Raw genomic sequence first — 27,512 nt, 5'->3', positions numbered from 1 at the left:
ACAGATGCATGTCTTTACTTTAGTGTTTTTGGTTTCTCAACAGTTTTTTTTCCAGCTGTTAATATCCAGATGTTCACTTGTTGTTGTTGTTTTGTGTTGTTGCATGTCTTCTTTTTAATTAATGTTTTCCATCCATCAGTTTATAAAATGAAAACAGTCACATCATTGCACTACACTAATCTTAATCATCGATGGAACATATTAAACCTTGGCCGGGCCTGTAGCGGCTTACCAGTATATACAGAGGACGTCTGACTTCTGACACTTGTTTAGAATAATTGGTTTGTGTGCAAACAACTGCAAATTATTATTATTATTGAATAATGTGAATAATTATTATTATTTGTTAGGAAAATGGGAAAGAAGTGCAGCATCTGATTAAAACACTTGGAAACATACACAGAAATACAGCATATAAAGTAAAGCCAGACAGAAACAGCCTGAATTCTCTTACACAAGCGTTATTTAGTCTGTGTTAAATAGACTTTAGGAATCGTTCTCCAGCCTTCAAAAGGCTTCTTTGGGTGATCACACACTGCTTCAGTAATGTTGAGCTGCAGGCTCTGGGGAGGCCAGTCCAGGACTGATAGCGTTCTGTTGTGTGTTTGGCATCATTGTCATGCAAGAAAATAACGCTGTTTCCAATCAGATGCTTTCCAGATGTTATTACTGTACATGGTGGATCAACATCTGATTTCTCTGTATGCATTTTCCACCATGTTTTACAAACGAGTATAGATGCTCACCGCGCACCTTCCCAGTTCTTTACTCGTGCCTTTCCCTGTCTTTTGCCCCACACTCAAACCACACGTATTGATCAAACATCTGTGTCTTAAATGATGATGATTATCCATACCATGGCAGCCGTTTAAATCTCCTCTGATCTCCATCTGTCTATCCTTTCTGTTCATCCATTCCCACACTCCCTCCTAAATATCACATTGCTCCATCAGCACAGCCACATGGGGAGCGAGTGCACATCGTTTATCTATCATAAATAGTGCATTTATTCCTGAGTGCAGAGCAGTGAAACATTGGAAACCCTGCTGAGTTCTTGGTGGAAACATAACCGTTTACTGCCTGCTAAGATTATATTTTTCACTGTAATAGTTTTGATTGCTTTTAATCAGAGGAAGAAATTAGTATGTGTTACTCTTGGTTGGATACACTGTTACATTGTGAGGAGCCCCTTCTGTTTGTGTATGGCTTCACATCCAACAGTATGCTTAGTAAAAGATATTACAAAGCATATTAGGCTCTCTTCTTTAAATGACTTTAGTCTCTCTGATTACTGATAAAGTTCCTGTTTTTTGAGCCACTGTTTTTTGTGCTGTAACAATTTTACGTGCATGAAATTCAATTGAATTTACAACAGTAGCCTCAAGGCACTTCATACTGTGAGGTAAGGGCCTTACAATATTAAAGAGAAAACCCCAGAAATCAGATGAGCAAGCACTTGGTGACAGTGGGAAGAAACAACAGCTCTGTTTTATCAGAAAGATAGTGCCTCTGACAGAACCAGGCTCGTGGAGTGACAGCCATCTGCGGTACAAACTGGATGCCCTGGTGTTGTGTGTGCAGTAGCGTCAACTTCCGTGTGACCGCTTTCAACCGGAGGACAGTTGCATAGGTCACCTGGTGGTGGAGGGGAATCTGCCTCCAAACAAGCTTGGTCTGACTTGGACTGCCTGTAATCACTCTCAGGCAAACTAATGAAGGTGTGCTATTAATTCATGTTTAATTTATAAACATAGACAGGTTTCCAACACTGCACCGATGAGCACAACTCATCTGCAATGTGTCTCGATAATCGCGATAGGTGGAAAGGGGATCAGCTCTTTTGGTTTCCAACTGGTTCTGTTCTGGTTATATTGCTGTATAAAAGCTGTCTATGTAATTTTGACGTTCTGCAGCAACTTCCTTCAGGAGTTTCTTTTCATAGATGGCAACAGATTTGCAGCTTTTTGACGAGTTTACACGGTTAAACGCTGCATTATCACAAACACGTTGCATGTAATTGGCAGTATGACTCAATTATTGCTGATTTTTTGCCATTTTGATGCACCAAAGTCATTTTGAAGACTAGAGCTGGTTGCAGGTGGTCACGGGACTGGCCCCCGTCTTTTAAGCCATTGTTTCTCAACCTTTTGGAGCCATGGCACATATTTCACATTAGAAAAATCACGTGGCACAGCACCAAACAAAAATGTCACAAAAAGCATGATCATTTTTCCCCATAGACCAGGCACAGCAGAATTGGCTCGGTTTGTCCCCAGTATACCTTTGTTGCCTTCTTCTGACCACTACTCATGCTAGGAATTTTCTCCGGGACCAGGTCAGACTGACTACTTTTCCTTTTCACATATTTATCTATTGCTATTACGCGCTGTGTCGCCTCACAGCATGACTATTATGTAATTTCCTCTCTGTCTTCTTCTGTTTTACCTGCAGTTGACAACACATTTAATTAGAGAAGGTAGTTGTACTGCCCTCTGGTGGAAGAGAATGTAATTGTTCTCCCCGTTACTCACGCCGATCGCTTAGAGTACTAATCAGGTGGAACCAGATAATCTTCCACGGCAGACCTGCTCATTTCTTGGGAAACACTGTTCTAAGCAATGATTTCAAAGGCAACGAGGTTGCTCATCCATTGGACACTGTCAATAATAATTTTGGTCATACCACAGTCTCCAACCAGTGTTTGCCCCAGTGTGACTGTAGTGTGATGAGGATGGTTCAGGGTCACCTGATCGAACCCTATCAGATTGTCAAAATGGAAAGTTTTAAGCCTAATGTTAAAAGTAGGGAGAGTGTCGACCCCTCCAATCCAAGTTGAGAACTATTAGCAGCTCTAGGAACCACAAGTGAGCCTGCAGTCTGAGAGTGAAGTGCTCTGTTAGGATGAAGTGATACTATGAGGTCTTCAAAATATGATGTGGCCAAATTATTGGAGACTTTGTATGTGAGTTGAAAGATTTTAAGTTCAATTCTGGATTCAACAGGGAGCCAATAAAGGGAAGATAATGATGTTACTCTCTTCGGTACTCTTGCTGCAGCGTTTTGCTACCTGAAGGCTTTATAGAGAGATCTGAAAACAAACTGATAATACTGAATTATAATTTATAATATAGTTCAGCCTAGGAGTAATACATGGATGAATTCACTTTTCAGCATCGTTCTTTTCACTACTTTTAGTGATACTGTCCAGATTAAAGAAAGCAGTGCTGCGTATTTGTTTAACGTGCATGTTGAAGGCCACATCCTGATCACAAATGACTGCAACCTTCCTTTAGTGCTACTATAGGCCAAGGAAATGTCATCCAGAGAAGGTATCTGCTTCACAGATAAATATTATTTAATATAATCTACATTGCAATGAAAATGTATAATATTCCTTTAAAAAAAGCGCACATAAAATAAAAAGGGTGTAATAAAAAGTATTCAGTGACTAAGTTTGTGTGTGAGGAAATCATCTTGCAAATATTAACACACATAAGTTATTTTAGAGCAAAGCTTCACTTACTTGTTTTGAATTTCTCATGGTGAATAGAGCAACAGGGAACATCAGAAGTATCTGAGGTAGTTTGCAGCCCTGCCCTGAGTGAAGGAGGATTTTTAGGAAAGGATAGCCACAGCCTCTCTGTTCTCTACTTAACTGTTGCATTTGGGATCCATTCGTGATGTTCATAATGTTGAAATTCAAACCTAGAAGACAGCCAAGCATCTCTTATTACTCAAACAACATCAGACGTTAGAATCCAAAAGGAAGAGTCACCGTGAAAAAGCTTTACTCTTTTCTTTTCATGTACAGGGAGTGCAGAATTATTAGGCAAGTTGTATTTTTGAAGAATAATTTTATTATTGAACAACAACCATGTTCTCAATGAACCCAAAAAACTCATTAATATCAAAGCTGAATGTTTTTGGAAGTAGTTTTTAGTTTGTTTGTAGTTTGAGCTATTTTAGGGGGATATCTGTGTGTGCAGGTGACTATTACTGTGCACAATTATTAGGCAACTTAACAAAAAACAAATATATACCCATTTCAATTATTTATTTTTACCAGTGAAACCAATATAACATCTCCACATTCACAAATAAACATTTCTGACATTCAAAAACAAAACAAAAACAAATCAGCAACCAATATAGCCACCTTTCTTTGCAAGGACACTCAAAAGCCTGCCATCCATGGATTCTGTCAGTGTTTTGATCTGTTCACCATCAACATTGCGTGCAGCAGCAACCACAGCCTCCCAGACACTGTTCAGAGAGGTGTACTGTTTTCCCTCCTTGTAAATCTCACATTTGATGATGGACCACAGGTTCTCAATGGGGTTCAGATCAGGTGAACAAGGTGGCCATGTCATTAGTTTTTCTTCTTTTATACCCTTTCTTGCCAGCCACGCTGTGGAGTACTTGGACGCGTGTGATGGAGCATTGTCCTGCATGAAAATCATGTTTTTCTTGAAGGATGCAGACTTCTTCCTGTACCACTGCTTGAAGAAGGTGTCTTCCAGAAACTGGCAGTAGGACTGGGAGTTGAGCTTGACTCCATCCTCAACCCGAAAAGGCCCCACAAGCTCATCTTTGATGATACCAGCCCAAACCAGTACTCCACCTCCACCTTACTGGCGTCTGGAGCTCTCTGCCCTTTACCAATCCAGCCACGGGCCCATCCATCTGGCCCATCAAGACTCACTCTCATTTCATCAGTCCATAAAACCTTAGAAAAACCAGTCTTGAGATATTTCTTGGCCCAGTCTTGACGTTTCAGCTTGTGTGTCTTGTTCAGTGGTGGTCGTCTTTCAGCCTTTCTTACCTTGGCCATGTCTCTGAGTATTGCACACCTTGTGCTTTTGGGCACTCCAGTGATGTTGCAGCTCTGAAATATGGCCAAACTGGTGGCAAGTGGCATCTTGGCAGCTGCACGCTTGACTTTTCTCAGTTCATGGGCAGTTATTTGGCGCCTTGGTTTTTCCACACGCTTCTTGCGACCCTGTTGACTATTTTGAATGAAACGCTTGATTGTTCGATGATCACGCTTCAGAAGCTTTGCAATTTTGTGACTGCTGCATCCCTCTGCAAGATATCTCACTATTTTTGACTTTTCTGAGCCTGTCAAGTCCTTCTTTTGACCCATTTTGCCAAAGGAAAGGAAGTTGCCTAATAATTATGCACACCTGATATAGGGTGTTGATGTCATTAGACCACACCCCTTCTCATTACAGAGATGCACATCACCTAATATGCTTAATTGGTAGTAGGCTTTCGAGCCTATACAGCTTGGAGTAAGACAGCATGCATGAAGAGGATGATGTGGACAAAATACTCATTTGCCTAATAATTCTGCACTCCCTGTAGAAGCTTCAGTCAGCGCTGACCATGGTCACAGAGACAGCTTTATATCAAATATATAGATGTATGTTATTTAAATATACAAATATACAATAGTAGGTATAATATAAACATTTAAATGTGTTGCCAATGTGTTGAATATAAACAAAAACCCACAAGAATTATCTTGTGGGTTTTATATAAAAACATTATATTAAATTATTCCGTGGCAAATTTAGTCATTTCGAATCTTTCATATAAAAAGAAAAGTACGAACCATTACACTAAGTAATTATTTTTGAATTAGCTCACGAGCTCCAGCATGATTTTTGGACCATCGGCCTCGACTTAACCAACCAGTAAATTCCTGCACTCAGTGTTTGTGTTCGTGTCTTCAGAATTAATATTCATCGTAAAGGGAGCGTTGCTCCTCTCTTCAGTCTCATTACCTCGCAGTGAGAATGACCCATATTTTGGCTCACTGGGATCTTTGCTTTCTGTCACAGTGAGTGAATGCACACGAACACACCGATTCTATGGCACTAATCTTCTATTGACTACTGAGATAAAATGAAGTAGACAGGAGCTGAATTTCACTCGGTCGTACTACATTACGCATAGCAATCTTTTGCTGTATATCACAAAGTGGGTTTATATCACAATTACTACGGTAAAGAAATAGTCTGAAAACTTTGAACTTATTTATCTTTAGCTCTTTTTTTGCAATTTAAAACTAAAAGACTGATGTAGATTTTACCCTTTCACCGCTTTAATTTTCACTTTTTGCCAGCTTTGTTAGATATGCTTAAATTTAATTATACCTAACCATGGACATAATTAAAGATGTTATTATTGGATTCTCTAGTACAGTGCAGATTTTATCCTGCACATTTTCTTTCCTGACTATTAATGTCTCAAAGGTAGATGAAATATTTATTATTCTTTTCAAACTTTGCTTTTGTGACCAGCACGATGACATTTGCAAACGTGATTACAAATTAATCACAGGTTATAAAAACAAACTTTAAAAAGACCTTTGAGGCAATAAGGCAAAAACTTTTATTACCCAGGAATGAGGAAAAAAATGTGTATGTGCTTCCTGAGTAACAGCTTGGGGAAAAGTGCTGACACCTTAGCCTCTCGCAATTTATTTTTTAACATAAGTAATTGTTATTGAGAAAGTATTGGAGGGCCGTGTTGGAGCTCGAGTTGCAATCACACTATAAGCGTAGTCCAGTGAACCATGCACGCCTGCTTTTTCAGGTGGGCCCACCCACGTCGCACAGCAAGCTGGACATTGGATTTCAAATGCACTCTGGCTTAGTATAAGTGCTCCATAAGATGTTTGAACCAGGCATTAGCAGCTCAACATGACTGATTAGCGTACCATCACAATAAGTGGCTCAGCCACTGTTATTCATCATATAATTACACATATAGTTGCTCTTAATAAAAAAGTTTTCATAGATATTCATCAGACTTTGTATTTTACCACAAAGCTCGGTTACCATGTCAGTAGTGTGGCTGCAGAAAGCTGCACCACTCGAGCAGTCACTCTGTCATCCAATCATCCTGCTTTGTCTCTGTTTATATTCACGCACTGAGTTGCTGCACGAAACTTTATAGGATCAGCCCGTCTCATTGACGGGTCTATTATTAACATATTGAGCTCTCAAGTGGGGTGGTAGCAGAACCAAAAGGGGTAAAGGGCAGGTATTACGACATGGGAAGACAGAACCAGCATGAGATCATTGATGTTTGTATGACATCCCTAGCAGTTCCTTTCAGATTAAGGAAAGAAGGAGCTCATAAATGACAATCAAAGGTCATGTCCTTGTTGTAAAAACCAAAAGCTGCTTTTTCTCCACAGTCCATGCTGCATAGTATCAAATTTGCATCAACTTGCAGTTTATTTCTAAATGACAGGCTATTCCTTACTGCTTGATGGCTTGATGACTGATTAAATAAGACATTAAAATCTTGCTGGGCAAGAAGATGCTTTGCAGTTTTAATGCTTCATTAAGTTCACGCTGTTTGGCTCATTTATTTTTACAAGGCAGATTACCTTGACCGCAGGATGACAGACAGAATGACATCCTGAACTAAACTCATCAGTTGCACAGCCAGTCTCTTTCACATATGAAGAATTTGTGATTGATCACGTTATAAAGAATAGAATATGCACTTCTGTTTAAAATGACCTCGTTTAGTGAAGATCATGTAGATTTTTTCCTAAAATTGACACCAAACTGGAGCTTGTGGTGTTCGTGGAGAGTATTAAACATAAATTAAAGTGATCTGCCTTTAAGCTGGTAAAAATGCAAAACGATGCCATTTGCTCAACAGTTTTTATTTTTAATGGCAAAGTTGATGTGTAGTCCCGAAAGCATCTGACTGCAGATTAGGTCTCTGCAGACAAGCAGATATGGGTGCAGAAGGGCAATAACAATTGTACGAATGCAAAGTGGAAGCTGGTATTGAGCATCAAATTTCCTTCTATTCCCTAGTATAAATAAAGTTGAAGAAAAAATGCCTTCACTAGTCATATATGCACACAATCTACCTTCACACACCATTATTTAATCATGAGAACTGGGGAGATTAATGCATCATCTGCACATGTCTGCAATACTAAAGGCTGCGGTGCTGAGAGCAGTCTGTCGCAGGAAGCATCTGTGGGGAATGGAAGGGTCCCTGCAGTGGGACTGTTTACTGAAAAATGGAGTTGCACACCTTCACACACACCTAGTGCAAAAACACAAAGACACACTATCAAATGCACTCAGTCACATACCACCCAGGGAGCGGAGCAGGAGCCAAATTGCACCACTCCGTTCAGCTTTAATTGGGGGTAAAATCAGGTGGCAGTGAGTGTGTCTGGTTAGAAAGCTCTGCCCCAGTGGATTCTGAATATAATTAATACTTCATCACAGAGCCTTGAAATGAGCCACGGTCCTCCAACTAAACAACCTTGGAGCCATCCAACACTTTATCCAACTGAAGAAACGACCGTGGGATTGATGGAAAATCCAAAGATGGGCAGAGGAGGAAGGACTGACGTGACAAAGGGAAAAGGAGGAAAAAGAAAGAAGACTGCGAGATCAGTAGACAGCTACAGAGGGTGCTGGCAAGCGATGGCTGTTTTCTTTTTGACAAAGTTTTCCTCGCCAAAAACACTTGTTAAATCTTTATTTGTCGAGAATGAGTGAGAGAGTTAATGGTAGCCACCCACTTCTCCTTCACATCTCACTTTCTTTGTCTCAGTTCCTCTGCCCTTTTCATCTCAGTCCTCTGTTTATGTGGCAGCAGTGGCAGACAAAGATGGAGGGGAGAAAATTATGCTCAGTGGGACACTTGGAGGAAACAGTTTGAAATTGAAATGAGGACGACCCACCCACCGCCCAATCCCTCTTAACACTGCATATGGACATGTTCTATCCTGGTTTTCTTCTCCTTCTAGCTGAGTTTCATACACACACACATGCAGACACACAGCTTCCTGGACGGATTTTTTTTTTTGTTCAAATGAATATTGCTCTGTGATAGACATGTGGTGAGCATCACAGCCGAGCCAAAATCTTCATCTCGAGATCTGAGCCTTGAAGAGAACAGCTTGTTGTGTAAACACGGGGGAAAGTGCTGGTGTTCTCCCTTATTCTCCTCTCATCCACGAAGTCGCTTTCTCCTTTTGTCTCTCCCATTCCTCACAAGATTGTACTGGACAACCACGCCTGTGTGTGTGTGTGTGTGTGTGTGTGTGTGTGTGTGTGTGTGTGTGTGTGTGTGTGTGCGTGTGTGTGTCTGCGTGTGTGTGTGTGTGTCTGCGTGTCTGTGTGTGTCAGTGCTACAAATCAACAAATTGCAAGTTTAAATGCCAGCTTTCAATGTTCTCTCATTTAATATTTATTCTAGGCCCAGAGCAAAAGCAGAAATGACAATTACCTTTTTCCCAGGGTGTTTGTAATTAAATGGTAAGACACATGTTGTCACTGCTTAGGGAGTAAAACTGGCCGTAGGCGTTCTTGTGGTAGAATCCGATTGCTTGATATGAGAAAGGTTTACCTGAATGCACGTTCTGGTCATACAGTCATTAAACTGTGTTGGGAAATTTCTGTTTTGGGAATTATTTATTTTCCCCACGTCTAACCCCCATGGAATCGATCTGGCTTATTGGCCTACTGGCCAAATTGTCCTATTGATCCAATCTTTTAACATCCTTGTGGAATCTTTTCTTTCTTTTGATCCATTAGCTTTAAAACCTGAAATTTGAACTCAGGTCAGCGCAACATATTTTCCCTCTAATGGCATCCTGCCATTAAGAGAGTTCCTCTGCCAAGGAAAGATCTCTTTGTTTCTTTGTCTGCAAGAGTACACAAAAACCAGGCTGAATTTCATGACCTCCCATGAGGAAAAAAGCCATTAAATTTTGGTTTCTTGGCCTCAGTTTCAATTTGTTTACTGGGATTTTGAAATCCATGCTGCTCAGACTTCTGCCAATGCCCCAAAACAAAGAGGCTCTATGTCATTTAGTTTATGCCCACTAAGCACTGAAAAGTACACTTGAAAGGTGCTCGAAGATAGACAAACGTCAGCTTTGCTTTGCAAGAAAACTGTTTTCAGAGGAATCGTTTCGCAGGGAGGTTGACTGATAATCCCTTGAGAGCAGGTCTCTGTAAGGAGAGATATACTTAGTGTTTTCACATTAATTACCTCCCCCAAGCAGGTTTTGTTTTTGATAGCGTGTGTGTGCGTGCGCCATTCTATCTGTAAACGTGATCGCTCAAAAAGCTTTGATTGAGGTGCAGAGTGGTCATGGTAACAATCCATTAAACTTTTGCTAATATCCACCGATTTTTCTTGCTCAAAAATTGACAAAAAGTGTAAAAAGGCCAGAGTATGACCTCTGACCTCTCCTTCAAGGCCAAAGTGATAATAATGGTAGACAGATCTATTTAAGTTCTGTTTCTTACTGTGATTGTTTGTATTGACAGCATATAAGCAGGGAATGATATATGGGGATTCTAAATATCACATTACTTTGATCTCTGACATCTTCTTTAAGGTCAAATAAGTCCAAACGTTGATACAATGTTTTTTATCCAAAATTGTACTTAAAATGCTACATCGTCTGTTTTATTGGCAACATTTAGGACAATATGCTCTTATATAGGGATTCTAAATATGAAATTATAGTTTACATCCACATTTCATGTCACATTTGCACTTCACATCTGCGTTCCTTTCAAGCTCACCTCAATATATGTCGTGTCCTTAAACAAAGTGTCATGAGAATTAGTTAGAAACATACTGCAGTATAATGTTATGTATGAAGCTCAAGTTATTCATGTCCAGTTATTTACAAACCATTGGCTACTATCCATTTCCTACTCCGACAGTACTCCTATGCAATCAAAGTAGAAATCCGTCATGTTAGTCTGATTTTAATGCACTAAAAACTTACCTTTGAGAAGAACAAGAAAACCCAAAATGAATATGTAGTACAAAATATAATGCTGTTTGCTTAAAAATCAGAGAGTTCCAAGGCAAAAACTGCTGCTGACTGAAAAGAAGGACTTGTTTCATTTGCCAGAAATCATCTTTATAATCCACAAGACTGATTCTGTGGACAGATGAGACGAATTTGAACTTTTCTGACAGTTACATAAAACTAACCTCATTTGATAAAAAGAACATGGTGATGGTAGTGTGATTGTCTGGGTGTGACTTGCTGCTTCAGAGCCTGGACGAATTCCAGTAATCGATGAAACAGTTAATAGTGATCAGTTCTGAATTCTCGGGGTAAATGTTGACATGTTCTATCTTTCTCATAGTTGCGAATCAACTGGCAGCTACACTTTTGTGGAAACAGTTCAGATCAGAAGATGAGGCTCGAGCTGAGCAGGAAGAGGATAACATTTTAGCCACATGCTGGTGGCGCTGTGTCTTTCCTTCACGTGTTTGCTTCTTTGGTGAAAGGAACTCATCTCATCATTTTTTTTTTTCAAGATGGCAAATCAGCATGCTGGCTTCCACAAACCAGAGCCTGCTCCTGTGTATATTTATTGGAATTAGTGTAATTTTACAATACAATACAACTTTATTTGTATAGCACCTTTAAAAAACCAGTGGTACACCAAAGTGCTTTACAATAAAAACAGGAAATTTAAGACAATAAATAAAAGACTATTAACAAAGTACCACATATGTCATCAGGTTAAGGGCACTAATTATACAACAATAAAAGGGAATATAAGAACAAAGTTACTAAGAACAGATATAGCTAAAAGATAAAGTACATAGATAAGAAATTGAACCAAATATAAAACAGGGACGCTAACTAGATGGAAAAGGTATGTTGAATAAATGAGTTTTTAAACGGGATTTAAAAGATAAAACGGAGTCTGACGCAGCGATAGGAAGGTTGTTCCACAGATTCGGTGCAACCAGGGCAAAAGCACGGTCACCCCTCGATTTAAGTCTAGATCTAGGCTGAGCCAGGAGTAATTGGGCTGAAGACCTGAGGGCTCGCCCAGGGACATATAGACTAAGAAGATCGACAAGATAACGAGGGGCTAAATTATTTATAATTTTAAAGGTGAGCAACAATATTTCAAATTCAATGCGATATTTTATGGGTAACCAATGCAACTCAATAAGAACTGGGGTGATAGAGGCATGCTTTCTAGTGCCAGTCAGGAGGCGAGCCGCAGCATTCTGGACAAGCTGAAGCCTGTGAAGGAGAGCGGAGTGAAGACCAAAGTAGAGGGAGTTACAGTAATCCAATCTAGAAGTCACAAAAGCATGAATGAGCTTTTCAAGATCTTTATGAGGGACATAGTGCTTAGCCTTAGCAATAAGGCGAAGTTGGTAGAAGCTAGATTTGATTACTGAAGACACTTGTTTGTTAAATTTGAAAGAGCTGTCCAGCAGAACCCCTAGGTCACTAACTGAGTCAGGGAAAGAAGTGGCAAAGGAACCAAAGGTATCAGCTGATTTTACACCAATTAGTGCAGATTTATGAATGAAGTATTCTTTTTTTCTAATAAGTAATCTCAAAAAAATGATTGACTGTACCTTTAAACGCTGAATTCATGAATATTCAAGTACTTTTCAGTTATATGCATCCCTGTGAAAATCTACATACACCACATGATTGACCAACTTGTTGAACCACCTTTAAAAGCAATCATTTGAAGTGTTATTCTTTGTGCGGCTTTGTCAGTCTCTCATATTGTTGTGAAGGAATTTTGGCCCACTCTTCTTCACAGTGTTGTTTTAGATCACTGGCTTGTTGCGTGAACCAGTTTCCACCAAGCTTTGGTTGTTAGATGGTTGCTACTTCCTCTCTTACGTCCTGTGGAAACAGTAATGGCGTCCTTAGTTTTTCAGTCTCCTGCTGGATTTGTAAGGCTTATATTAATCGTCCTGTTTTCCCATTGCAGATCTTTCAGGGCCTTCTATGTGTTTTCTACAACCTTGGGGACGGGGACTACAACCTAACACTGCCCACTTATCGACTCGACAATGGTGAGTGGCACGAGGTCTTCCTAGATCGCCATGACAATGAGATGACACTACGAATGGATGGCGGCGGAGGACAGCGTGAGGTTTCAGGACTGCAGGGCCGGAGCCGAGAAATCATCATTGACCCCACTGTGGTGATGCTGGGAAACACTTTCCCTTCAGGCATCAACAAGAGCTTCCAGGGTAGGTGGTTACAGCATTAATCTAATAATACTGTCTCTCGGTGTCTGTCAGTCATGTAGATTTTGGATTTGTAACTTTTTTATGAGCAGAAAAAAAAAAGTCTCCAGACACCAGGGGCTGAATATGTACGTATATAAAAACATGCATGTATTTTTTTTCTACACAAACTGACATTTGTGAAACTAGAGCATGTGTGCACACTGGAAGAAATAAGTTTACCCATGCTTTCTCAGTGTAGCTGCACCACCTCTGAGCTTGAAAAGATTCAATTTTCCAGAGAAATCTTTGGGGGAAAAAAAAAATCAGCTTTTATTTGTGCCCTCCATCGACTTCTTCTACTCCTACAACAGTGCTGATGTGCAGGTTTTCTTAGTAGCAACACGTATCATTCAGAAGAAGACAGCAGTGTATAAATGTTGACAAGGCTGTGCCGACATATACAACCAATGTGGCGACCATACACCAGTAAAAACACTAGATGAGAAGGACCAGAGCCCCACCTCCTAATCTTAATCACCTCGCCACACCGTCTGCCTTTACAAACAATTGTGAAAGAACGGGCTGTTTTAACCCTTGTATGGTGTTCGGGTCTGTGAGACCCGTTTTCAGTTTTTTTCAAAAGAAAAATTAACCCTTGTGTGGTGTTCGTATTTTTGTTACTCAGCCAGTGTTCATGGGTCTGGTGGACCCGCTAGAATTTTGGCTTTCCAAATTAACACTATCAAACAATTTTATGTTAAATTACTCAACAGATGTTTACTTCATCCCAATTACAAGCCATATGAACAGCAAACATGATTATTTTTTTCCCTTTACCTTTGTTAGATCACATTTATGAATTAATGTGCTTCTCGTTTTTGTTTTGTTTTTTTAAATAAAATGTTATAAAAAAAATAAATCAGTTATAATCAAGTGGAGTGAGTGGAAAGACACAACACATTTACACGTGAAGCAACATGTTTCACAACTAAATGGGATCAGCCGCTCATCAATGGTGATATTAGGCCCAGGGTTGTAAAACAGGGGGAGGTGGTGCACCCACTTATCCCACACTGTCTTGATGGCAGCTAGCTTGTCTCTCTGCCGTTGAGCTGGTCTGTTGTCTCGGTTATCAAAACGAATAATCCTGGAAATTTTGTGGAAGTTTTCCAGAGACACTGATGCACGGAAAGGTTCGTGCCGGTTTCTGCATCCCACAGGGATTCTGTGGATTCCCCTTTGGACCTGAAAACTCCTGCAAGGATGAGAACCCCAAAGTTGGCCTTTGGGGTTCTTAGATGAATTTGGTCCATCTCCTTCCACCTCTCTCCAAAAACACACCTTCCTTCTAGATTACTGCAATCCAGAAAAAATTTCTGGATGGAATCTGGGATGAAAAGCTCAAATGAAGACTTGATGTCCTGCACATGAGTAACTGTCAGCCGTGTTGGCCCTGGCTTATCACAGTAACAGCTCTGCAGGGTGGCTCATTTCTTGGGCAAGAAGACCATTCAATTTCACCAGTTATTGACATCCATATTTCTTCACTTGCTGTCTGGTGGGCTTTTTTTGGTCCTGGAGCTGTCTGCTGATGGGGTACTCGTCTTCGTTTTGTTACTAAATGATGCTCAACCTCCTCTTCTTCAAAGTCACTGTCAGACTCTGAATTTTCAGAAATGTGAAATATTCTGAAACCTCTTTGTCAACATCATCATCCGAAGCCCCTCTCTCTTCCAAAATCAATTGGATGGCCCTCGCAGCAGATAATCTTTTGCCATCTTTATCAGTTGTGATAAAGAACCACACTGGCAAAGTCTTATTTATAGTATTATGCCCCTAATTTGCAGGTGGGACAGGGTATGAGAAAATAAAATTTGGATCCCTCAAGAAAGAGGGTAAAATGTGCGGGAATGTAAGAGCGGACGGTGTTGGTAGTTGAATTTTCAACAATGTTGCAACTTTGTGCAGGGGGGGAGGAAAACACTATCAGCAGCACCAGAAAGGAGGAGGACAGAGTGTGGGAACACAGGACCTACACTTTCAACACTTTTATTAGACCTGGGTCCAGTGGACCCGAATACCTTGTATGCAATGTAAATGCGTGGGGGGAGGTACAGTATGAGGTCATTGAAAATGAGTTCGGATTTATGTTCTTCACAGAAAATAAGCCAAAGCCAATGAATTTCAGGTTGAAAAAATAATTAATTGTTTAAAGAGCTCTGGGAACTTGATGGTATGGGCCTCCATAGCCTACAGTGCCTGTAGGTGTAATGTGCAGGTGGCTCAGAACGTTTGGTCATACAGTGTAGCTGGTTACCAGCAACTGAAGCTTCAAAACAAAAGTGAAGGGATTGTACTACAGTAAATTAATTATATCGTCTTTTTGATGGATGAAAAAATACAACATAAATAGCAAAATATACTTGATTGCCATTAAGAGGACACGGCTTTAGAAGATAACATAGAAAATAGTGCATGGACACATTTCTGCCTGTGTGCCTGCAGAGGATTTTAGATGTGAATTTATATTATTTTATGGGTCTGGCCCCAGGTGTTAAGAAATGAAAATCTGAAATTATTTTTTATCTTTGTAATATGAGCTCCTAAGTAGCACTTCCCAGCCAGGCTTATAGTAGTTACTTTGGATTCAAACTCAGGAGCTGTGGGGTACGTCTGCTCGGGAGAGACCGAAGCACAACATTCTGCAAGGACAACAAGAAGCTTTTTTGAGTGACCCTCAGAGCAAATCGATACCGATATCTCAGTAATCACTCGGGTTGGCGTTGGCATTTCTAACAAACCTGCTCAGCGCAGACTCTCAGAGACTGATTCTCCAGATGTGGACAGATGCCCGACGGTTACAGTCTGTTACTTTCTGCTCTCCCTCCCTGTATTTATAAATTGTCACGTTTTACGACCTCATTTCTATGAGTAACAACTGTAAAATATGCTTTGATGATTTGATGGATGAAAATATTTAGCTGATAGGTTTTGTTTGTACTGAATAATGGACCTATATTTCATTTTATAACACTAAATTAATGGCTTCACTCTTCTTGAATTGAACTGCAGTAGTGAGATTTTCTGAACTGCGGCACGCTAATGACTAAATATTTAAATGTCATTTTTTTCTCATTTCTGTAAAGCTGCTGCTTTTTCCTGCCATCCTAAAAATGAAATAGCAGTAAAACATTGTTTGCTCTTTCAGGGTGATTTATTACTCTGAGTTAAAGAAACCATACATAGTCTGAGTGAAAGAGCAGCATATTGATGTCGTGCAGATTTGTGCAAAGTTGGTGGTTCTGTCACAGTTAAATAGACTGTGATTAAATTTTCTTTGGTCATAATACAAATTAAATAGGTGATATTCTTCCAGTGTATCCATATGTGTTCAGCAATGACACAGTCCCAACACTGTTAATGAGGGAAAGCTGTCCAACCAGTTGGTGAGTGGTTGCTGGAGGTCGATGGCAGTCAAGCAGACCTAAAGACTGGTCAGTGACACTCACCAGGAAATGCAAGTTGCAAATGTTTATCCCCCAAATAGTTACAATATAACACTACTATAAGTATAATTGTGCTACAGCAAAGCTGGTGATCCAAGTCCAAGTTGCAGAGAAAAAAGTTTTTAAAACCTCTGTGGTACAAAAATGAGCAAATCCTTAAAGTAGTTGAAATTAATCTGCACATTTTGTCGAGTCTTACTTCTAGAACTAATTTGTTTGAGTTGAGGTCTTGTTGTTTCTGTCCCAAGTGGGTTGTTGTTATAGCGTAGCTGCATTCCTTGTCCCCATCAGTAAACTGCTCAGTGTTATTCCAAATCCTGAAAATAATTAAAAACATTTTTTAATTGCTAAGGTGGTAAACACAGAAAAAGAAAAATGTAAAACTTTAAAGAAATGTAACCATTAATTGTGCCTTTTTCTCAATAAATAATTATTGTGAAAAGTTTGAGGAGAAAGTAAAATTCACCCACGTTACAGAGTCCTTTTTCACAACACTAACTGGGCTGTGTAAACTGGATTGTTGAGTACCATTAACTAACCTAGTAATTGCTTGTTTCTACTTTTTTGTAGGGATGTTTCTCTGTACAGAAAACAATATATATTTATGTTCTGCAGAAAACAAAAGTCAGTCTTAAATTTGCCCACAGAGTTTACACAAATCTAAGGCAGATGGATGTGAGCAGGGCTGAATCATTAAGGGTTAACATCTTCTTCGGGGAATAGAGGAAAAGGTTATGGCATACAACAATATAAATCTTCCAGAATTTCTCTGATGGATCGCACCGTGGCAAAATAACACAGAAGAATTGTTGTTGCTCGACACCATCTAAACACCATCCAGGCTCTGGTGTATATAATTTGTCTGAGTGTGTGGAAGAAAGAGATAATGTGATGTGTTTGATGTGTCACAGGGTAAGGTGAAAGGGGTGGTGTTTCATTCAGGCAGTTTAGCAAGTATTTTTTCTGAGGAGTGCTGCCAAAAATAGGTTGTTTTATCTATTCATGTGTGCTCTTTTCAAGAGAGAATTGTGACATTTTTATGTATTACTGAATGATTGATATGACACTTTAATGGTTAATTCATCCAAATGCAGTTTTATTGTTAGCTGGGACGATGGCCATGGTCCCTACAGCTCTGTGTGTGTGTGTGTGTGTGTGTGTGTGTGTGTGTGTGTGTGTGTGTTGTAGTTTTTTCTGTGTATGTGCTATAGTGTGCGCGAGTGGGTGTCAGATTACATTGATGTTATTCTTACAGCTATTTAAGGTCCACTTTTCCCAAAAACTTCAAGACTTCTAAACACAACTAGTCAGATGTCTGTATATATAATATATTAAATTATATCAGGTTCAGAACTGGACTCAGGATAACTTACTTAAACCATAAAGCAGCAACAAGCTGAACTCAACAAACTGTTTTTAATGCTGATAAAGGGAAAAATATATATGCTGGACAAGGATTTAAGCCAGAGGACTACACAGAACAGGACATGGAAACACAGTGCCATGTGGGAAAGAGGCAACAAACACAATAAGTGCTCACCAGGTAATTAAGAAGATGGAAAACACCAGGGAACACAGCTGCAACAAATCAAGTAAAATAGACAAGGAAGGTTAAACTCAATACCAGGCACACGAGATGCTATTAAAATAGAACAGGAACTAAGAAGCTGTCATCAACTGAAACAAGTATGGAACTAAAGGCACAGAAAACAGGAAACTCATAAGTGTAAGTAAGATAAACATAGCACTTCAGACAGAAGGCTATGGAGCTCACACATAATCCCATCATAAAACCAAAAACTCAGAGTGAACCTTCTGAGCTGGAGCACTTAACTAAAGGCATGCAATTCAACAAAAGAACTCACATCAAGCAAGGAAATAATGAGAATTACAGACACAAAGAAAGAACAAAAAGCTAAATGTGAACACTAAAAAATACAGGATCATAAATAGGATAAATGAAAGCACAAAACTAGAAAAAACTCAAAACCCGGGATCCACGCCGCAGGGACCCTGACAGGAACAGCTTTTTAAGTTAGCTAAGGACATGACAGCAACGTTTTACAGCGCAAAACTCCAAAGGATTTCACCACTGAAGGTATACGTATGATATCATTAAAAGACTGAGAAATCTCTATGCACATGGTCCAAGGACACAAACTGCATGGCATCATTTTTGATTCAGTTCAGTTCACTTTTATTTATACAGCACTTAATGACAACAACAGTCACCTCGAGGCACCTTAGCCCTTCATGCTGCGTTTCAGTAAAAGCAGGGATGGTTCTATCGTGGAAAACACTGAATGGGCTCAGGGACGTGTATGGAAAGCCATTGCAAGTGAACACAGTTCAGTGCTGCATTCAAAAAGTAAAGTTAAAAAAATTACTATTCAAAAAATATATACTATGAAAATCTTAATCTGAAATTGTATATGGAAGTGATGGATGCTTTCAGTGTTGAGTTCAAAATACAGGTGGAATAAAGTGCCCATGGGATGGGTGAGCATCACATGTGGGACGGCTTCATTAGCACTAAACAGTACACACACTTTTTTTGTTATATTTGTTACACTTTTGTTCCATTTTTCTCAAAGTTCCTGTTTCCAGGCTCAGCCGTCCAGGCGCTCTTTTAATTTTAACCTCATTTGTGCCATGCGAACATGCTAACAGTTTGAATAAGCTGAAACTGCTTTGTGCTGTTTGTTTATTTTACATGGAACAATATCAGCTCACCTTCAGTGTTATGAATTCCCACACAAAAGGGGGCGTTTATTTATTTTTTAACGTGGCCTCATTCTGAACAAACAGATCTGAGTTTTTTGTGCCATTTGTCTGAATTCAGTGTCTGGCCATGACTTTGCAGAGACGTGCTGGCAGATGTAGTTAAAAGTGGTTCTTCACATGCTGAAATTTTATATGAAATCTGTCTCAGTGAGGTCACAAGTCATCATCTAATCACTCCCGGCTTTGACATCGCATCCTCGTCTATCTCCCTGCAGAAGCAGCAGCAGGCATTTCTTCTTGAAAAGTGGAGTCCGATTTACTCTGCTGCATGTTAGCTTGAAGCTGTAAGAAATACAACTGTAGATGCTGACTCCAGCGGTCTCCATGATTACTTCAGCACAACAACATCGTCCATTGTTCCTATTTGGATCAGTTGAGGACCGTAACCTGTTCATACTGGAACCTGATGTTGGCACAAAGGAATAATGTGAACAAAGTAGAATTAGACACTAAGGTTTGCATTGTTAACTGGGACCTACGAGAGACAACAGACTGACTCATGCACATACCGTACTGTACGAACACAAATGTTGGCAGATTCAGTTGAAATATCGAGAGAGAGAAAATAAGCGTGGGTACGGATGGAAAAAGGAAAGATGCTATATGAGAGAGGAAGAGGTCAGAACCAAGAGCCACAGACACAAAGTGAAAGAGAGGCAGAGAACTCCCAGATATTAGACAGTGAGAGATGTAGACAGCTTTGCTTCGGGCAATAAAAGACAATGCATGAGTTTATTAAACGGATTTTAAAAGCACTTCCCTTCAGAAGAGGTACACTTGATAGATGATGGCAGGCCAAGTGAATATCTGTGCATGACTGTGTTTGCTTTTGGGGGATGTCTCTCTTCAAAAAACGACAGGGGAGATGAATTGATAGCTGAATATGCCAGCTTAGCAATTAAGGGATGAAAACACAAATACCATAAATATATGTTGTCACTTAGACAAACAGGAGTAGACGTAATAAGATAATGTAGAATGCCCGAATCGGATGTTGCTGTTAAATAAGAGCATTGCCATTTTATTGAACTTTTTCAAGCAGTCAGTTTTAAACTGCTCCTACACTAACGTGACATCTTTGCTGCCCAATAACTGAATAAAACAGAACAAAATACGGCTAATAGAGATTTGCTTACTCTCAATTTGGGGTATCCTAAATAATATATAGGCTCAATTAGACCTCCACAGTTTTCTTTCCTCTGTATCATTGTCTTTAAATCTTAAGTAATTTTAATTTGTTTGAGTTCTTCATGTTTCTCTCTCCGTTGTTCCCTCCTGGGTTTCTCCATCTCTTGTGCTTCCCTGTAGAAATTTAATAAGACTCCTTTAAACATCAAGCAGTGCTCACACAGTTCTAATTACAGCGATTGTGGATTCAAAACTTGCTGTGTGATACAGTCTCTCAGCAGTGGGGTTACTTTCAAGCTAACTCAAACCATAAAGCAGCAACAAGCTGATAGTTTGACCACTGGTGTCAAACTAGCTTTAGCTCATGGACTGCATCCAGCTCAGTTTGATCTCATCAAATAGTAACTTCCACAAAAACTTAAGAATTTTGTATGTTTTTTAAGAGTAAAAGTTTCATATTAAATGAACCGTAAATATTTAGATTATAAATTACTTGTGATTTATTTTCCCATGTTCATTACAAAGAAACTCAGTTGCCCTAAATTTAACCTCCTAAGACCCGAACTCTTCCACGACATGCATTTTTAATTTCTCTTTGATATTTGGGCATATTGGGACCTGATGAATGTAAAAACAAAGAATTACCAGATTTTTTTACCTTATTTTTGTTTTTAAGAAAAATGAGAGCCACATATGAGGATATTTGTTTAAAATTTCGATAGAACAGTAGCAGCATAATGTCCTCGTAAGTGGATATCAGGCCCTTGTAGAGCAAAATTGAGTATTTTGGTCTAAATAACCCAAAATGTGATGTCCACATATGTGGACGCCAGGTCCTAGGAGGTTAAAGAAACAAATCACCTTTGCTCCTTGGTTTAAAGGTTTTATGTCAGTGTGTGTGCAGGCCATCAGTACTGGCTGTGATAACTGAGAATCATTCAGATGTGTGGATTTAACAGTTTGAAAAGATCATCTTATTGCATGATACAGTTCCTAAAGACTTACCATAATACTTCCTGATCCACCCATCCATCCACTGTACCCTGTACCAGCTCTTGGGTACATGGTGTGTTCTCACCTGAATGTCCCAGGTCTGCCACAGGGACTCCACACAGTCGGACATGCCCGAAACAATTCACCAAAAAGCTGGGCAAGAGGCTTCCTAGTCAAGTGCTGAAGCTGCTTCAGGTATTCTTGAGCGGTTATACTCTGAGCCCCTGAAGAATACCTGAGCTCCTCGTCTTGTCTCTGAGGACGAACCTTTAGGAGAAAACTCATTTCAGTCACTTCAGTTCATGTCCGTTTGTGAAGGTAGAAACATGGATTGAGCTGTAAATCAACAGCTTTTCCTTAATGGGGAGCTCTTTCTTTATTCAAGCAGATGAGACTTGAGGTAATATAAAAACAACAGTAGAGTAACAACAATAATACAATAACCACTTTGGTTTTACTTTGTGACTTATAGCTGGTTGTTTCTTGTAGTATTAATTGATATAAATCCTATTGAGTTCTTACCTACACGTTCTTTTATTTGCTTCTTTGCTTGGTAAATATGTTTTACAGTCGGTCTGGGAGCCTCATTGTGAAGGGTGTTTGCTTTAATTCTGATATAGGAAAAAAAGGAGTCGGGGATTAGAAACAGTTGCCAAAATCCAAAAAACAAACAAACTGTAATAAACCAGAAGTAGGAGTAAAATAAAAATGAGCCTTTCAAATGTATTTACTCCCTTTAGCACAGTTTAGCAGGTGTTTGCCCGAGTGACACATCTAAGTTGTCAGCGCATCGCGGAGAACATAATAAAGTATCCAACACAAATATTTTCCTGTTATCCACAACATTATGAATGACGGATTATTAGATTCTGCTCTAAATACCTGACACTCAAAAGCTCACTAGACATTGTTGCAGCAAAAGAGGAATTTTGCTAAATCTTGGAGACGTCAAAATGTGAGTGGGTGGATTTATGCCTCAAGTGGTAGAACTGGAGCCAGCAGTTTATTTGTTACCAGGTACACGAGCAGAGCTCTGCTCTCATTTTGTGTCCGTGTACATAAATGCAAATAAAAAGTCTGTTTGTTGTTCCGCTGAACCCTCGTTTCCATTCTTCTCTCTGCAGGCTGCATGAGGGATCTACGCCTCAATGGTCGCTACATGCCGCTGGACAGCCAGCCACGAGATGGGGTTTCCCAGGTCAGCGTACAAGGCCTGTCTGTTGGGTGCTCATCTGACTCCTGCAAAAGGAACCAATGTAGCCCCCCTTTTACCTGCGTTGACTTGTGGAGAGTGCACGAATGCAGGTACGCGCACAAACCCACGCATACCGAATGCAATTGCACAGTCGAGCACACACGCTCTTCCTTGTGAGTGAAAAGCATGAAAACACTTGCGTTTAAACCCATTTGCTCCCTTTGAAACCACTTCTCAGCCTCTGACATGGATATTATTTTTGTTCATAGGCATATAAAGATGCTTTGAAAAAACCCAGCCCTGACCCACTTAAAACTGCAAAAGAAAAAGCATCCCTGAGCTTTTATTTACTGTAAAGCTAAAATGTCTGTGCAAATTCTATGGAAACCATTTTCTAACAAAACACACATTTGCTCGTGCGTACAAACACAAAGGATGTTTGAATGCACGGCAGCCAATTCAAAGCAAATAGTAAAGGAAGACCAGAAAAGGTCCACACTGGCATCCTGTACAACAACTTGCAAAACTGGAACAAGAAGGACAGCAGACTGACTCTTTTGGAATCTGTAACAGTTTCAACATGGTCTGAAATGTGTGGGAGTGGAGCAGAGCAGTTTTAAACATCCACCAGGTCATGAGCTCTTTGTTTCTTGTACTATAAATGGTGGCATACGTGCTAAAAAAAAGAAAGCACATTAACCTCGTGCATTTTGAAATTACAATCAATCCAGAATTCCCCATTTGGATGTCCCAAACATGAAAATTACATTAAAATGAGCAATAATCCATCCCAAACCCTGAACAGATCTCAGGTGATCTAATGATATAATGAGAGCTATAATCTGACCACATTCCTCGTGTCTTTTCTACTTTTTAATCATGTTATGAATAAATTAATGCCAGTCATTCAGTGCACAGGCAACAGAATCCCTAAGCAACGTGCGTGCAGCCATGCCCATCCATCACTATATACAGTGATAGATAGACGAGGTAGTAAATGTTGGGTATTTCTTGTCTAAAAATGATTTCACACAATGAGCACTTTTCTTGTTTGACTCTCAGACTCTGAAAAGGGTTCTGTAATATCTTTCTATGACTTCAGGGCATGTCTGAAATCTCAGTTGGGCCTGCAATAAAACCGTGTGTGTATGAGAGCGGGAGCTGTGGTCATTCATCAGGTCTAACAAAATTATAGCAGGGAGGTGCATTATGGGAATTGTAGGATCCAGACGTAAAAGTCAAGATACGTCAGCCTCTGCTGCACCAGTTCGGATCATTCTTTATTAAGTTTGGAGTTATAGAAATGCAGGATTACTGAATGTGACTCTGATTGCTTTGGTGGTTTAAACATGGAAAGAAATCACAAACTACCTCCAGCTAATTCTCAGCAATTCCTTCTGAATTTACTCTTTTGCTTTCTCTCTACAGGCCCAATTAACAAATCCTTTCAGGGATGTGGAATTTTATTTTACACACAGTCTCAATTAACTCAGTTTTTTTGTGATGCTTCTTTCTTATTAAACTTTTTTTTAAAAAATCAGGAGCAATAAATGCAAGGCGACTACCAGGCAGCCTCCAAGTGCCAAACTGGTTGAAGGCCATTGCAAATGATTTGCTCATTTAGTTTCCTGTTGAAAATACTATCTTCTCCATGAATGAGAAATAAAGTTACTGAGTTCCTTAGCCACAGGCTCAGAGCAGCTGCTAAACCTGTGACAGTGAAATCATCTTATATCTGTCTCAAATACTGATCTGTAGACTTTTATGACATGAAAGTCATGTAAAATAATCCAGTACGGTGAAATGTATACACTATTATCAGAGAAAAGCTTCCTCCCATCCATCCATTGACTTCCCTTCATCCAGGGCCGGGTCACAGGGGTGGCAGCCTAAGCGGAGAAGCCCAGACCTCCCTGTCCCAGGCCACGCCCTCCAGCTTATCTGGGGGAACATCAATGCATTCGCAGCCCAGCTGATTGATATAATCTCTCCAGCATGTCCTGGGTAAGGTGCCCTGCTGAGAGGTAGGACGTGCCCAGAACACCTTACCCAGGAGTAGGGCTGGGCTATATCATGCCGTTCACGGTAATACCGGTGTAATGTTGGGCAACGATAAGAAAATGAAAAATGAAATATCGCGATAGAATATGGGCAAAACGCGCATGCGCGGTGCCTTTGTTTACGTACGCACATGGCTGCGACGCAGAATGAGAAGAGCGAAAGCGGATCGTTGAATGAAACAGATGAACCAGAAACTTTAGTGGTGTGGAACTGGTTTGGCTTTCGTCCGTCAGATACACAACAAAGCACTATTTTTGGTAGCGCATGCTAGCGGGCTGTTCAAGCTAATCTACTTGTGCATCTTTGGACCACTTCTAGCGTGGCTTGACCGTATGCACCATGGAAATCAGACGTGTGCAGAGAGCAAGCATCAACTTCAATATCAAGCCGACTTTACTTTAGTTTCAAGGATTATTGCTGGTGATTTGAGCAGGATCTCTCAGACCCAGAGACTAAACAGTTTATTTCTAGTCAGTACAACAGGCCGTGAGTGTGCATGTCTTTTTGAATTTCATGGACATGAAACTATCCCTACATGGTCTGCTGTAACGTGCATGCCTGAGCTGTACTTTTGGACATGCTGGAGGAGGTCCAGTGAGCATCACTGATTAGTGCTCTCTGAAAGTCGGGTTCAGACTCAAAACAGGAGAGGTCCTGGAAGAACTCCTTCCCAAGGAAACTACATTGAGGGGAAAATCAACCAAATCTAAATATGATACTTTTTTCTAATGTGGTAAAAGGCATTTTAATATGATCACATCATTACATTAATATACTCACTACAATTTGCCTAAAATAAATGCTTGCACAGAAAGAATGTTTGCTAATAATACATTTGTGAAAATTCATGTATATTTACTGGCCCAAATGCCTTTGAACTCTGGGCACCGTTATTTTCTGTCTGAAGTTGGCATCAGACAGACTTTCAAAAGTTGAAACCCACAGAAAGCTGCAGTCCTGTCCCCCTTTCAAACATAACGCACAATGCAGCGAACCCACCTGCTCGGCCACTAAATGTGGTAAAAACAACATTAATTTTTTCAACCCCTCTCACCCTGATCGGATTCACCCATTTGCTTGATCAACGTTTCACACGCACTACTGCGTTAATTTCTCTAAAAGGCTTAGTTTGTCGGTGGGAAATGGGAAATGTCGTGCAACGAAAAGCTGCAGCGCGCTAACAACCCTCTCCTGTGGCACAGAGCGAATCAAACACGGAGAGCTCTTAGCCACATCCACTAATCTCAGCTATTTTTCTGCCATTGGAAACATCAGCCTCTATTCAGTGTGTGCAACCTCCTAGCTTTTAATCTGGCCTTTCCCCTTTTTCCCACTCCTCTCATCCACTCATCCACTCACCCACATCATCTATCCACCAATTTATTTTTTCTTCTTTTACAATGGCTCTCATTCTTGCACTCTGCCCCTCCTATCCCTCCATTTCTTGGGTTGTATGGTTCTCATCTCGCTTTAACCTCCCTAGCGCGGCCACACACACAGACACACACATAGACACACACTCTCTATTCTCCTAGTGCTTATTTGTTCGCCTTGTTCTCTTTCCAGTACTTGACCTGAACCTTGAAACATGATTAAAGGGTAGTAAATGTTGGCAGTGAGCACTCCATGCCCAAGTGTTTGAAGCTAACTGGAGGGCCACCGTCAAATAGTCAAGTAATTGCTGTTAATGCTGCATTTGGGCTCAAATAAATAGGGACACAGTCAGATTTGTCAGATCCTTTTTTTTTTTTCCATTTAAGAAAAGAGAAAATATGACAAATTCACTGTTTGTAGTCAGGTTATCATAAACGTAAATGGAGACAGAGAGAGTATAACTGTTTCACATCTAAGCGGGGATAGTTGAGGGGATCAAAAAGTCGAAACGGTGTTTAATTGAAGCTTATTGTGGCGTCAGATCAGACCTCCAGTTGTGGAGGCGAAGCATCTGTCAGAGCACCGACTGCTTCACGAGGGGAAACAGAGACAGTACTACACTCAACAAAAATATAAACGCAACACCTTTGTTACTGCTCCCATTCCCCATGGGATGGACGTAGAGACCTAAAATTCATTCCAGATACACAATATAACCATCCCTCCCAAACAGTGGTCACAAATCAGTCCAAATGTGTGGTAGTGGGCACATCTGCCATATTGAGATAATCCATCCCACCTCACAGGTGTGCCACATCAGGATGCTGATCTGACATCATGAGTAGTGCACAGGTGTACCTCAGACTGCCCACAACAAAAGGCCACCCTGGAATGTGCAGTTTTGTCTCACAGCAAAATGCCACAGATGCCACAAGCAATGAGGGAGCGTGCAACTGGCATGCTGACAGCAGGAATGTCAACCAGATCTGTCGCCCGTGCATTGAATGTTCATTTCTCAACCATAAGCCGTCTCCACAGGCGTTTCAGAGAATATGGCAGCACATCCAACCGGCCTCACAACAAGATAAAAAAAATAAATAAAAAACTTTGATTTTACATTTGCCACGTCTCTGTATCTCAGCCATGCAGGCACAGGAAGGATGGCAAGTAGTTTGCAAAAGCTTTAAATTAATGATATTTTAGACGAACCCTATCATTCTGACCACTTGCCTTCTGCAAAGCCCACTGCTGCTCATCCATTATGTTAAAATAAAAGCTCTAAAATCTAAACATAATTCTGAGGATGGGCGATGTTAGTGAGTAGGATAGTTAACAATATACTAGAAGTTATAGACAGACACTTTGACCCTAAGGAATAAATTCATGCTGCACATGTTTCTAACATAATGTGCCACCTTCAGTGTCGCACACTCGCTGGTTTCCGGGTG

General features: G+C 40.2%; 1 protein-coding gene across 2 annotated transcripts in view; it reads left to right on the top strand.

Annotated features, from left to right (window-relative positions):
* Positions 1-27,512, top strand: part of LOC146582763 (neural-cadherin-like) — a 342,729-nt gene that overhangs the window by 279,657 nt on the left and 35,560 nt on the right. For both annotated transcript variants that reach the window (XM_085287908.1, XM_085287866.1), the window contains 2 exons: positions 12,780-13,044; positions 22,559-22,739. In XM_085287908.1, coding sequence (XP_085144034.1) covers positions 12,780-13,044; positions 22,559-22,739 — 446 coding nt within the window. The remainder of the gene's footprint in view (positions 1-12,779; positions 13,045-22,558; positions 22,740-27,512) is intronic.

Source organism: Mchenga conophoros, linkage group LG1 (assembly GCF_057382185.1).
Source record: "Mchenga conophoros isolate Kocher_MC1m ecotype Shallow Benthic linkage group LG1, M_conophoros_male_GT1.1, whole genome shotgun sequence".
NCBI classification, from domain to species: domain Eukaryota; kingdom Metazoa; phylum Chordata; class Actinopteri; order Cichliformes; family Cichlidae; genus Mchenga; species Mchenga conophoros.
The sequence above is the reverse complement of the archived record's forward strand: the minus strand, read 5'-3'. Positions and strand labels throughout refer to the sequence as shown.